This window comes from Copadichromis virginalis, linkage group LG12 (assembly GCF_057382275.1).
Source record: "Copadichromis virginalis isolate Kocher_CV1m ecotype Utaka linkage group LG12, C_Virginalis_male_GT1.1, whole genome shotgun sequence".
Lineage (NCBI taxonomy): Eukaryota > Metazoa > Chordata > Actinopteri > Cichliformes > Cichlidae > Copadichromis > Copadichromis virginalis.
The window spans coordinates 5,235,549-5,247,610 of NC_140629.1; the positions used below are offsets into that span (position 1 = coordinate 5,235,549).

Genomic DNA, 12,062 nt, shown 5'->3' on the forward strand with positions numbered 1-12,062 from the left:
ATGATCACGTTAATTAAAAAAAAACAACTTTTTGTTTATCGAGTGTTTTTTTTCTTCCATTTTTATAGACAATAACATTTGAACATAAACAACAAAAGGAGGACCAACCAAACAAAAATAAATAAATCAGGGAGATTAGGCCATTTAGGTATAAGTTTGACATACACAAGGTTACAAGTTGAAAATTATGTACAACCTGGATACATATTATTACCAGAGATAATATAAAGGAATACCACAAGACTAGAGAGTAATTTCTCAGAAAGAAAATGTTTCCATTTCTTCAAGTATTGCTCACATTTTTCTGAGGACAGTCTCAAGGAGAAGGTTAGTCGCTCCATAACGTGAATTTCTTGTAGTATTTCTGTCCAGTCCGAAACAGTTGGAGGTTCCTTTTTCAACCACTTGTGTGTTATAGCTTTTTGGCTGACCACCTGAAATACCTGTAGCAGGTATCTGTCTTGTTTCTTCAGTCCAATTGGGATGTTGGCTAAGTAAAAGACACTGAAACTCCTCTCAAGATGTAACCCAGTTATCTGCTTGGTTCTTTAGACCACTTCTGTCCAGTAGGGGGCGATTTTAGGACATTCTCCAAAAATATGGAAGTGGCCTACTGAAGTTTATGGAGTTCTTTAATCTTAGGGGTGATTAAAAAAACCTCAGAGTTTTGTTTCCAGGTGAACTCTCTCCATGGATCGGAGCTTGAAGTAGTGGCTGTGGTTTTACATATTTTAGACCAATCTTCTTCAGATGGATTTATTCCAGCCTCTTTCTCCCATCTGAGTTTAATGTAGGTGGTAGACAGTTTCCTTTCTGTCTGTAGTATTGAGTAGGTCATAGAGATTTGTTTTGTCAGTTTCCCTTTACATGCATTTATAAATATTTGCACTAATGGCTATTTCTCCTTGGACACAATATCTGTATTAAAATTATGTCTTAATTGGAGATATCTAAAGAAGGTTTTAACTGTCTGACATTTGTTGAAAGGTATCGACACCTTATTGAGATGATATTTTTCAGTATGCGGTAATACCAAAGTTTCACCAATATTTAAACCTACTATCAGTTTTTGCGGGGGTGAATTTTGTGTCATATGCTGGCCAGTGTAGTATTCTTGCATCACTTTCTTTTTTTTCTGCTCTTGACGAAGGCGGTCGCACTTTTCTCCTCTCCTCCTCTCCCTTAGCTTCCCTGCTTAGCCTCTTATGTCCTTGTCTAGTCTCGTGTATTACTTTTCCCTGGAACACTCTCTCACAGTCTGTTCTCTAAAACCTAAAAGAGGAATTATGGATTTGATCAACTGGTCCCTAAATGCAATTGACACCCCTTTCTCAACAAGATGTTTGGGCTCGGGTGAGCCTGAGTGCTGAAGATATCTACCTATTCGGAACCATGGTAACAGGGTTCTGGCTGATCGGAGCTGGCTTGGCCCTGACTTATCGAAGGATTAAGAAAGCGGAACGAGCTGTTCAAACCCCCACAAGGCTGCCCGCTGGGATTGGAACGATGGGAGAGGCGTGAGTTTCTCAAAATGGGCTCATTGAGTCAGCACGGATAAGATCTTGGAGAGGCTGACGGCTGCTGTGAATACTCAGAATAAGATCTCTGACTGCACACTGGATACATCTCGGAAGGGCTAGCTCGGAATAACATCTCTGGGCGCAAATTGGATGACATCTCGGGGAGGCTCACTGCCGTGAGTTCTCAGAATCGGCTCCTTGAGCACAAGAAATGGCAACATCACAGAACGCAAGTATGGTGAAGCTCGCGGCTCTCCAACGGGAGATTGAGAGACCAGTGTTGGACTGTAGAACTGCTTTGAAATTCATGTGAGCTGTTGGCACTAAAGTAAAAACCACCATCACTTCACGCGGATACCCCTTTGGCCCCAGCTGCAGTGGTCTCAAGGCTGGAGCTGAACAACACCCTGATAACGACTGTTGAGTCTGTTCTTTCCCATTCCATGCAAGGCCACCTGGGTTGGCTGGAAGACTGTTTACTTAGCTTGGCAGGGCGAAGGACACTGTCTCAGCTGAACTCTGGACACGCACACACATACATATACACTGATATGCACACACTCATCCCTCCTCCCTTTCCAAACGCCTTCGATGCTTATTCCCTTCCGATGCTGACGGGGATCAAGGAGACCAACGCACAGGCTGCAGGCTCGGATGTACTGTCTAATTCGGCTGTCTCTCACCCTTTACCCACTCCTGTTGCTTGTCATGTGTTTCTTTGGCGTATTAAGGGTTGTTTCATGATCTTTGTGCAGAGGTGTTTTTTTTCTGTTCTCAAACTGATCTCCCTGTTGGAGCTCAGTCTGGGGGGAGTTATTTTTTTTCTCCTTATCTTTCCTCATGTGGTGCATTTTCCATTGTTATACCTCTCTGACCTGTCTTCCCCATTTGATGTTTTGTGTAATGTATGTATGGTCGGAGGGTAAGATGACGCTGCCATTGCGTGCAATAGGTTGGTTAATTAGGTTAATTTGATTGTGGGACGTGATTGAGATTAAAATTCAGTGAACTGTGCGTCCCTAGCACATGCATCAACGAAGACAACACATCGTCGTGTTATTCAGTCATGGCAATTTAATTGTGGGACATTATAATTTTAATAAAGATTAAAATTTAATTGTGCACACATGATAACAATAACACTAAAGTGATAACAATGAACTGTTTCAGGGACATTCTTCAGAAAGGCGGCTCTGCAGTAGATGCTGCCATTGCTGCACTGCTGTGCACCTCCATCATCAACCCACAGTGTGCAGGGATCGGAGGCGGGGTCATATTCACTGTGATGGACAGCTCTGGTAACAAAACACCCTCGCTCCTCTTAGCTCAGCCCTGCTGGGGAATAACATAATAATATGTCATCTTTTCAAAGGTAAAGTGAAAATCATCAACTCCAGAGAGACTGTCCCCAGAAATGTGAACTCTGACCTGCTTAAGTTGTGTCGTAAAACCACAGAGTGGACCGTGGAGTGGCTACAAGGTGGGCTGTTTTTCTGCCATAATGCTAATATTTATAATGTTTTAGTCTAATCTGCTCTTGGACTCACCTTTATGCCACAGCTAATTTATTCTGTACAGGTGGCTGCTAATGCACACTGAGTCATTCCTCTTTCCTCAAGAAAGCAAAACAGAAATGATAAAAAAGAGAGCAAACCACTACAGAGGGTTTGGCCGTTGGCATTTATTAAAGACAGCGAGTCAGTTTCCTATATGACATCTGTCAGAGTAATCGAACATAAACACAATGAAACACATGCTAATTAGTTTCAGAAAAAGCCAGAGAGATTGGAGTAGTTAGATCTTTCTCCAAACAGGTCTTAACAGGTCTTTCTCCAAATCATGCACAAGATGTAACACAAAAATGTTAAAGCTGTAGTCAGTTATCTGTAGAGGTTTTTTTTTTTTTAATTCAGCACTTTAGTCTGCAAGACAAACTCAAGATATGAAGGATCATACCTTTGTTTTATCACCTGAGAGGGTTCTTGTCATCAAAGAAGCGAAGGAAAGAGACAGCATGACAGGTATCTCGTTAAAATGTCATCCTCCTCCTCACCTCAAACCTCATCTACTGAACAAAAGTCAGGACTCTAACACACTAAGGAGTGCATAAGCATTATTATTTAATTACTGTAAACAGACTGGACAATCAGCGCTTCCAACTCCAGGCAGTCAACAAACCAGCTAAAGTACAACAGCTGGTGATAAGCTAACATTAAAGCTTTCTTGCCAGAATGCTGTCCCATCTTTCCCATTTTCTGGTCTTCAATTAATGTTAATTCCTCCCCAAGACCAATCTTAACTCTCCTCACAAGTCCATCTTTATCAGTCATTGTTTCTAATTTGGCTAATCTCCACTCGTTCCCTGGCAGATTATCTGTCTGTGGAGGTGAAGCTGGAAATGTTGTGAGATGCTAAAGTGGGGCCAGAGACACAGGCTGCTGTGGATGCACATGTCCCTGTCCCTTATGTTGCTGTCAGCAGAGTACAAATGACCTTCATGCATTACTCCCTGATTGTCTATAGTGTGTTGACTTTGAAGGGAAGCTGTGGATCCATATGTAGAATCAGCATAGTCTCTGTTAAGAAGCGTCTTTTGACAGCATTTGAGTATGGGATGGACAGCAATAAGAACTGGGAGTAGTTGGAGCAGTTCACTTGTGTCAGACATAAAAAAAATTAAGAAAATAGAAATTAGAATATGTGTGAGAAAGATGAATCAAGAAAAAAAAGGGGGCTACAGACACCATTTATTTATGGGGCCCAGAGTTCTGTGCTACACTCCTGCACACAGGCTGCATAAACAGTAAGAAAAGTAAATATAAGATATGCTAAATGCTTCTTTGAGCCAGAAATAGTGTAAATATAGTGAAATAAACTAAAAGTAAGTGTAGGATGCAAAATGTTATTTATATGTATGTTAGTTAGTTTATATGTTAGTTATTTACACCAAATTATAACAGACATCATCTCAGATTTAAAGGTCAGGACCTTACAGTTTACTTAAAACACGAGCAAATGTATGTGGGACTTTCCAGCACTGACTACCCATTATCTATCTAACCAGATAGCAGATGGATTGGGGTTCCTGGGGAAATTCGAGGTTATGAAGCGGCACACCGGCTTTATGGGAAGTTGCCGTGGGCCGACCTCTTTCAGCCGACCATCAAATTAGCCAGAGAAGGATTCCCTATTCCTTACTACCAAGGTCAACACATCCCACGCATTAATAATACGTCAATACGGTATGAAAAACACCCACAATGTGATTTCAAAAATACAAAGAGCAAACAATGAATGGTTCAGCTTTATTTCACTGTCTTTGTCTTTTAGGGAGTTATATTTAGATAAAAATGGGAACCTGCTTAAGACCGGTGATACTGTGAAATTTGAGAAACTGGCTGACACTTTGGAGACGATCGCAAACGAGGGACCAGATGTGTTTTACAACGGAACAATAGCAAAGAATTTAATCAGTGACATTCAGGATGCAGGTATTATCAGACGGGTTTCATCCTGCTCTCTTTCTGACCGTTTTCTATGTCTGCCAGGCACAATGTTCTAATTACAAATTAGAAAATTAATTGGCTCTATAAAAATCTGTCATCTCTCAAAGGCCACACTGTGATCTGTCTGGATCCATTCAAAGTCTTGATTATGAAATGCATTGTGTTCATTTTTGCTCAACAAAATCATTTGTTTCACTGGTTTTGCTCAGGAGGAAAACTCACACTGGAGGACTTGGCATTGTATCAAGCTAATGTGACTGATGCTTGGAATATTTCTTTGGAAGAGTACCGGATGTACTTCCCTCCGCCCCCTGCAGGGGGAGCCATACTCAGCCTCATCCTCAACATCATGAAAGGTTCCTGATTGTTGCTTCTAGCATGTAGAGTGTTTAATAAGGATCATTTTCTTATATGAAACAATCTTTACAAATGTGATACACTAAGAAATGATGTTTTAAATTAAATAAATAACAATTATTTATATTTTCAGGATACAAAATGAATTCAGAACCTAAGACGACTGATGAAAAGATTTTGTTTTATCACCGTTATATTGAAGCTTTAAAATTTGCCAATGGATTAAAGAAACATATCAGAGATCCAAACTTCAGCTCAGATAAAGTAAGTATCTCAAAATCCTACAGATTTGCACCTGCTTTATTGCATATAGTATGATTATATTTAAGTGACTAAAAGGAGCAATACCACATCAGCCTCTGCTCTGCCTGAACCCACTGCTCCACCCCCGCCTGCAGCTCATCCACAAACCACATCCCACCACAGTCGGTTTATGCACACTGATAATGAGTTGTGGTCTGAAGTGTTGTTTTTTTGTTTTTGTTTTGTTTTTTGTAATATCTCTGAGCATTGCACAGTCGGACTTTGGGTTAATTTGCTGCGGTGAGATTGTGACTTTGTGTTAATGATCAGTTTATCAAGGGCATTTGCATATCACTACCGGTACTTACCCTCTTCTATAAGCTCTTATAGAAGCACTGAGGATGTACTTATTATTTTAAGATAAGATAAGATAAGATAAGATAACTCTTTATTGTCATTGCACAGTCATACATAGTACAGTAGTACAATGAAATTGGAAAAACTGTCCTACGTCGGCACTACATATAACACAACTAGAGCTGGGCGATATGAGATTTTTTCATATCACGATATGTTTTTTTCATTTCAGGCGATAACGATATCTATCACGATATAAGCCAAATAACTATATTTGTAAGATTTAAATGTGCTGTTGCTCACAAGTAAAATGTGAAATAATCAGCAGCTTGTTTTTATTTAAATATTTATTTCCCATAATAAGTTCAACAGGGTAGATGTACTTAAGGAACATGAGACTTTTTCAGATAAATAAAGGCAAATATTGCAAACTACACAAAAGGCAGCCGCTAAAGCGTTTAAGTTTCAAAATAGAACAAACAAAACAGACTAAATTGTCAATTCCACTTAGAAACAAAATATTAATTCTAAAAATAAATCTTAGTTTGTGTTACAGAAGAACAGACAAAACTGACTAACTTTTGTCAATATCAAATAAACTGAGAACTAAAAGGAAATTCTCAATCTCTCCTTGTTGTATAGCTGAGCTTTTCAAACAGTTTTAACAGTTACTTTAGTCTGACAAAAGCCGAATGACGAATTAGCGCTTCCAGTCAGAGACTGAGGCTACGTCCACACGTACACGGGTATTTTTGAAAACGGAGATTTTCCGTTTTCGTTTTAAAAAATAATCCCGTCCACACATAAAGGCGGAAATGAAGGAAAACGCTGCTATGAACATGCCAAAGCAGCAGGTGGCGCTAGATTCCTAACCGTGCAGAAATATTGGCCAATCAGAAGTCTAGAAGCCTCGGTGGGAAAAAGTAAACAAAGCTGGGGCATAGAAGCAGAACAGAGTCGTATGTGTGGACAGACAGTAACTGTGTGTATATGTAAGCATTTAAACACTGCAGAGAGTAGAATTAACAGTATTGTAGAAATTCATTTCACCGAAACAATAACGTGGCGCACAGTGTGACGCATGCACCAGTTTATTGTATTTCCAGACTTGCTTTCGGCACAATTTACAGTGCACGCTACTCTGTTTTTTGTCAGACTTGAAATAGCCGAAATACCTTCACACTACGGAACTTCTATGGCTCTTCCGTTCGACAATCTCTCCGGCGTTGGAACCATTATCTGTTTTCTTTTCGGTCACGCTCGGTTGATTTTTCTAGTCGGCACACTCATTTCCTCCATTACCCGCTGGCTGCTTCCCAAACAAACACACGTGCGGCTTGGCACTTGTGCCGTACGTTACAAGTCACGCGACGTGACGCTGCGGCTGTGATTGGTTCGGCTCTGCGCTACTTAATTTGGATTGGCTGATTTTTTTTTTATTTATTTTTTTTTTTTTAAGAGGACAAGAGCGGCGAGGTCTATCGCGATAGCTTAATTTCTCTATCGAGTAAAAGTTATATCGCGATACATATCGTTATCGTTCTATCGCCCAGCTCTAAACACAACACGACACGATATGACACATCACAACGTAACAAACAACACAACACAGTATATTAACTTAGTATAAAAAAGAAGAATAAGTGTATGTGTATTGCACACTGTTATTATTGCACATTAATTATTATTGCACCTTGTTATAAATATAAATATTATTGTTATCGTTTTAAACATTGTTACCTCCCCCTAAAAAGTCCAGGGAGGTATCCAGTCAGGTCAGCTATTTACATTGATCAGGGCTATTGCCCTGTTGTAAAAGCTGTCCTTGAGTCTATTTGTTCGGGACCTCAGCAGCCTGAACCTCCTGCCAGACGGCAGCAGCTTAAACACCCCGTGTCCTGGGTGTGTGCAGTCCCGTAGGATGCTGCGTGCCCTCTTGAGACAGCGAGTGCTGTACAGGTCCTTCAGGGAGGGAAGAGGATGTCCAATGATTTTTTGGTCCATGTTGATGACCCTCTGGAGTGCCTTTCTGTGTGCTGTGGTGCAGCTGGAGAACCACACACCGATGCAATATGTCAGCACACTTTCAATGGAGCAGCGGTAGAAGACGGTCAGCAGCTCCTTCTTCAGGTCCATTTTTCTGAGGATTCTCAGAAAGTGGAGACTCTGTTGGGCCTTCTTTAAGACCGCAGAGGTGTTAGAGCTCCATTGGAGGTCTGTGTCTATGTGCACACCCAGAAACTTGAAACTGGAGACCCTTTCCACGCACTCCCCGTTGATGCTGACAGGCTGCAGCTCGGACTTCCTCCTTCTGAAGTCAACTACCAGTTCTTTTGTTTTGGTGGTATTGAGGTCCAGGTTGTTGTCTGCACACCAATCTGACAGCCTCTGAACTTCAGCTCTGTATGCAGTCTCATCTCCCCCTGAGATGAGCCCCACCACAGTGGTATCATCTGCAAACTTGATGACTGTGTTGTCTGGGTGGGAACTAACACAGTCATGTGTGTACAGAGTGTACAGTAGGGGACTCAGTACACAGCCTTGTGGAGAGCCGGTGTTGAGGCTGAGGGCTGAGGAAAGATGAGGCCCCACTCTAACTCTCTGTACACGGTCTGAGAGGAAGTCTCTGATCCAGCGGCAGGTGGTGGAAGGAAGTCCAATTTCCAGCAGTTTATCTATTAGTCTGTCCGGGAGTATCGTATTGAAAGCAGAGCTAAAGTCAACAAAGAGCAGCCTGGCGTAACGGCCCTGCACTTCCAGGTGAGAGATGGTGGTGTGGAGCGTTGTAGCAATGGCATCTTCAGTTGATCTGTTAGCTCTGTATGCAAACTGGAGCGGGTCGAGTACTCTATGCATTTTACTGCATAGAGTACTCTGAAAAAATACTTTGTGTCTCAGCCTTTCCCAGTAACTCTGCATTTTTATTTCAGCACAATTCTGAGCAGTGATGTAACTTTTAAAACCTATAAGTATAAATAAATGTTTTTAAAGCAGATAAACCTAAATTACTTTTATATTTGTCTCAAAGTATTTTAGTATGTATTATTATTCATATTATGATTATTGTTAATTTTGTGTAATTCCGATGCTCTGTATTTCACACAGATGGCAAAGAATTTGACGGTGGATAGCTTTGCCAACCACATACGGAGCTTGATCAGCAGCGACAAGACTCACGATCCCCAGTATTACGGCAAAAACTCATATCTGGACAGCATCGGCACCACACATGTATCTGTGCTGGCTGAAGATGGATCTGCTGTGTCTGTCACCAGCAGCATCAACGATGAGTCCGTACCTGCATCATTCTGTTTCACTGTTAGAAACCAGCTGACTTTTCCACAACAGTGTCACAGGGTTTAGACCTAGTTCATTTAATGTTTACTCTTTACAGATTTGGGTCCAATGTCCTCTCTTCAAGCACTGGAATCATCCTCAACAACCACCTAAATGACTTCTGTGGTAGAGCTGATAACATCTTTCATGGTAAGGGATCAGCAGGATTCCTTCTAAATTTAATATTTAATAACAAATATTCTGGACCTCTGAGTTCTGATAGTACTAATTTGCAATTTTAATTCATCTTCTAAACTAATGTGTTAAGCGTGGTTAATATAACATATACTTGATAAATATGCATGTTTGTACATATTAGCGTGTCGCAACATAAGAAATTTGAAAGAAAATACAACAACACCTGGGGAAACTGCACACCATGAATTTTTAATCTAATAGTACCAAAAAAAGCACCACTGAGGAAATTTGCGGAGAAAATGTCATTTCATAATTCATTGTGGCGCATCATGTTTTGTTGATCATGAAAATGGTCAACAAAACTGCCAAACCAAAGCACATCAAGTAAATTTGAATTAAAATGGCATTTTTCATTTAATGTCATAGCCTGCTGAAATGTTTTGAATGTTTAAGAACAGGCACAGTTGAGCTCTGAGTGAACTTCTATAAACACAAATTACATAAACTCTCTAAATCTGTCCTCAGCTGGTCACAGCAGATGACTGCCCCTCTGTGAGCCTGTTGCTGTTGGAGGTTTCTTGCTGTTAAAAGGGAGTTTTTCCTTCCCACTGTCACCAAATAGGGGCTCATCTTATTGTTGGGTTTTGTCTCCATTGAAGTGGGTTAACCTTAGAGATGGGCCGATCTGATATTACGTATCGGTCCGATACTGACCTAAATTACTGAATCGGATATCGGAGAGAAATAAAAAATGTAATCCAATCCACTGAATATCACAAAAGCACCTCACAAAAATTGCGACATAGCGTAACCCAGTTTATAACCTTGTAGCACATCGGAGCAGTATGCGTCACGTGATAGAGTGGATGTAGCGTGCAGTACCGATCAGCAGTCTGGATGAGCAAAGTTTTGCCACAGGGCCAGGTAGGGCATGAACAGGGAGAGGGGGCACAAAGACATACTTTTCTTTCTTATTCTAATGTCTAGTTTAAAAAAAATTATCTGAATCTTACAACCAAAGTTTTCATCTGATGCAAAAATGTATAGAAATCCATTATTGTATATAGTAACTATTAAGCATCATGAGGTGGAGGGTGATTCCCTTTTATTATTTTTATTTCTTTTTTTTGTTGGGAATTGGTAACCCTATTAGTTTGGTTCTTTAAAATTGCTGCTAAGTACTTTTTAACATATCAGAATAGGGAGGATGGTGTAGGTTCATGTTTATTAGATTGATCAGTTTTGCTGAACTATGAAATATTTCGGGTGCAGTGCATTTTTTGCACACAGGTATAACAGAATGGCTTTAGCTTGATCTTCTCATCATTCCGAGATTCATGGAGACATTTTGGACTGTAGTTTTGTCCTGCTATTCAAGGTCTTTGTTGTATTTCTCAGGGGAGCGGCCTCCCTCCAATATGGCCCCTTCTGTGCTGAAGTCTCCGTCGAAGACGCTGGTGATTGGAGGGTCTGGTGCTGAAATGATTCCACCGGCAGTGGCCTCGGTATGTATGCATGGTACACACACAAAGGTGCCATTATATATTAAATAAAATAAATTGATACGGACTGATGCCCGTCTTTGCTGCATCATAGCAACAAGATTCTTCGACCTAATTTATCCTGTAATCATCACATTCTCACCTCATAGATTTATTTTTTCTCTCCAAGGCGCTCATGAACCACCTTTGGTTTAGAAAGAGTCTTAAGGAGGCAATTGATACTCTGGTTGTTCTTGTAGACTCTAAAAGTGAAGTAAAACCTGAACCCAAGCTTGAAAAGGTAATTTATTCAATGTATTTAAATGATAAATTAATAAGTTCTACTTCTCTTGTTCCATCTGAGTCTCTCTCTTCTTTGCCCTGCAGGATGTAGTTGATGGTCTTGAAGCTAAGGGACATAAAATAGCAAAATTCTACAACACAGTTAACGCTGTGGAAAAGGCGGGCAGCTGTATCTCTGCATGGTCTGATGAAAGGAAAAAAGGCAAAGCAGCTGGTTACTGAGACCAAGAATCAGTGATGTTAGTTATAGAGTATGGTCTTAAGGTTATGATAGCAGAGCTGTTTGTTTTCATTTTTTCGAAATCTCTCAGTCAGAACATGGTGTATTATGTTTAAGTGGAAGCTAGCGAGCTAACTTCCTGCTAACTTCTAACTCTGTTAAATTTCATAAATTTAGACAGTTTGTAACTCTCAATGATGCCACAGTGATCGCTTGACTGTGGGACCCAGAAACAGTTAATGACATCAAACTTAAAGACCTGATAACTATTTCAAACTATTTACAGAACACCAATAGGAAAGGATGGTTTTGTTTTTTGTTTTTTAAATTTTTGCTGACAAGCAGAGGTGAAGTTTTTACTGTTTCTTCCCTCAGTAAACATAAACAACGATAGTATTCAGGAAAAAACATTAAATATATATTTATTTATCATGACTCTAGTTTTACATGGCCTATCAACACACTTTTAACACAAAAGTGAAGACTCAGGGTTGTCTTGGGTTGTTGCTATAGCATCTTAAATTGGTCATGTGATTGGTTTATTGTGGCTATTTTTCCTCAGCAAATCAGCAGCACTTTTGCGATTGTTTCGCCCTGAGGA

The 12,062-nt window shown here is 40.3% G+C and overlaps 1 protein-coding gene across 1 annotated transcript; it reads left to right on the top strand.

The window, feature by feature from the left end:
• Positions 1–3,462: 3,462 nt before the first annotated feature.
• Positions 3,463–11,642, top strand: LOC146696362 (glutathione hydrolase 5 proenzyme-like). Its single transcript, XM_085474056.1, has 10 exons — positions 3,463–3,541; positions 4,585–4,762; positions 4,851–5,011; positions 5,236–5,382; positions 5,517–5,647; positions 9,089–9,273; positions 9,378–9,469; positions 10,856–10,962; positions 11,129–11,239; positions 11,326–11,642. The coding sequence occupies exons 1-10, from the start codon at positions 3,463–3,465 to the stop codon at positions 11,461–11,463; spliced, it is 1,329 nt and encodes a 442-aa protein (XP_085330182.1). The 3' UTR covers positions 11,464–11,642.
• Positions 11,643–12,062: the final 420 nt, after the last annotated feature.

Coding starts and splice junctions, on each gene's coding strand:
- LOC146696362 (XM_085474056.1), top strand. CDS start 3,463: ATGAAGGATCATACCTTTGTTTTATCACCTGAGAGGGTTCTTGTCATC. Junction 3,542..4,584: donor GGAAAGAGACAGCATGACAG/GTATCTCGTTAA, acceptor CTATCTAACCAG/ATAGCAGATGGATTGGGGTT. Junction 9,274..9,377: donor ACCAGCAGCATCAACGATGA/GTCCGTACCTGC, acceptor TACTCTTTACAG/ATTTGGGTCCAATGTCCTCT.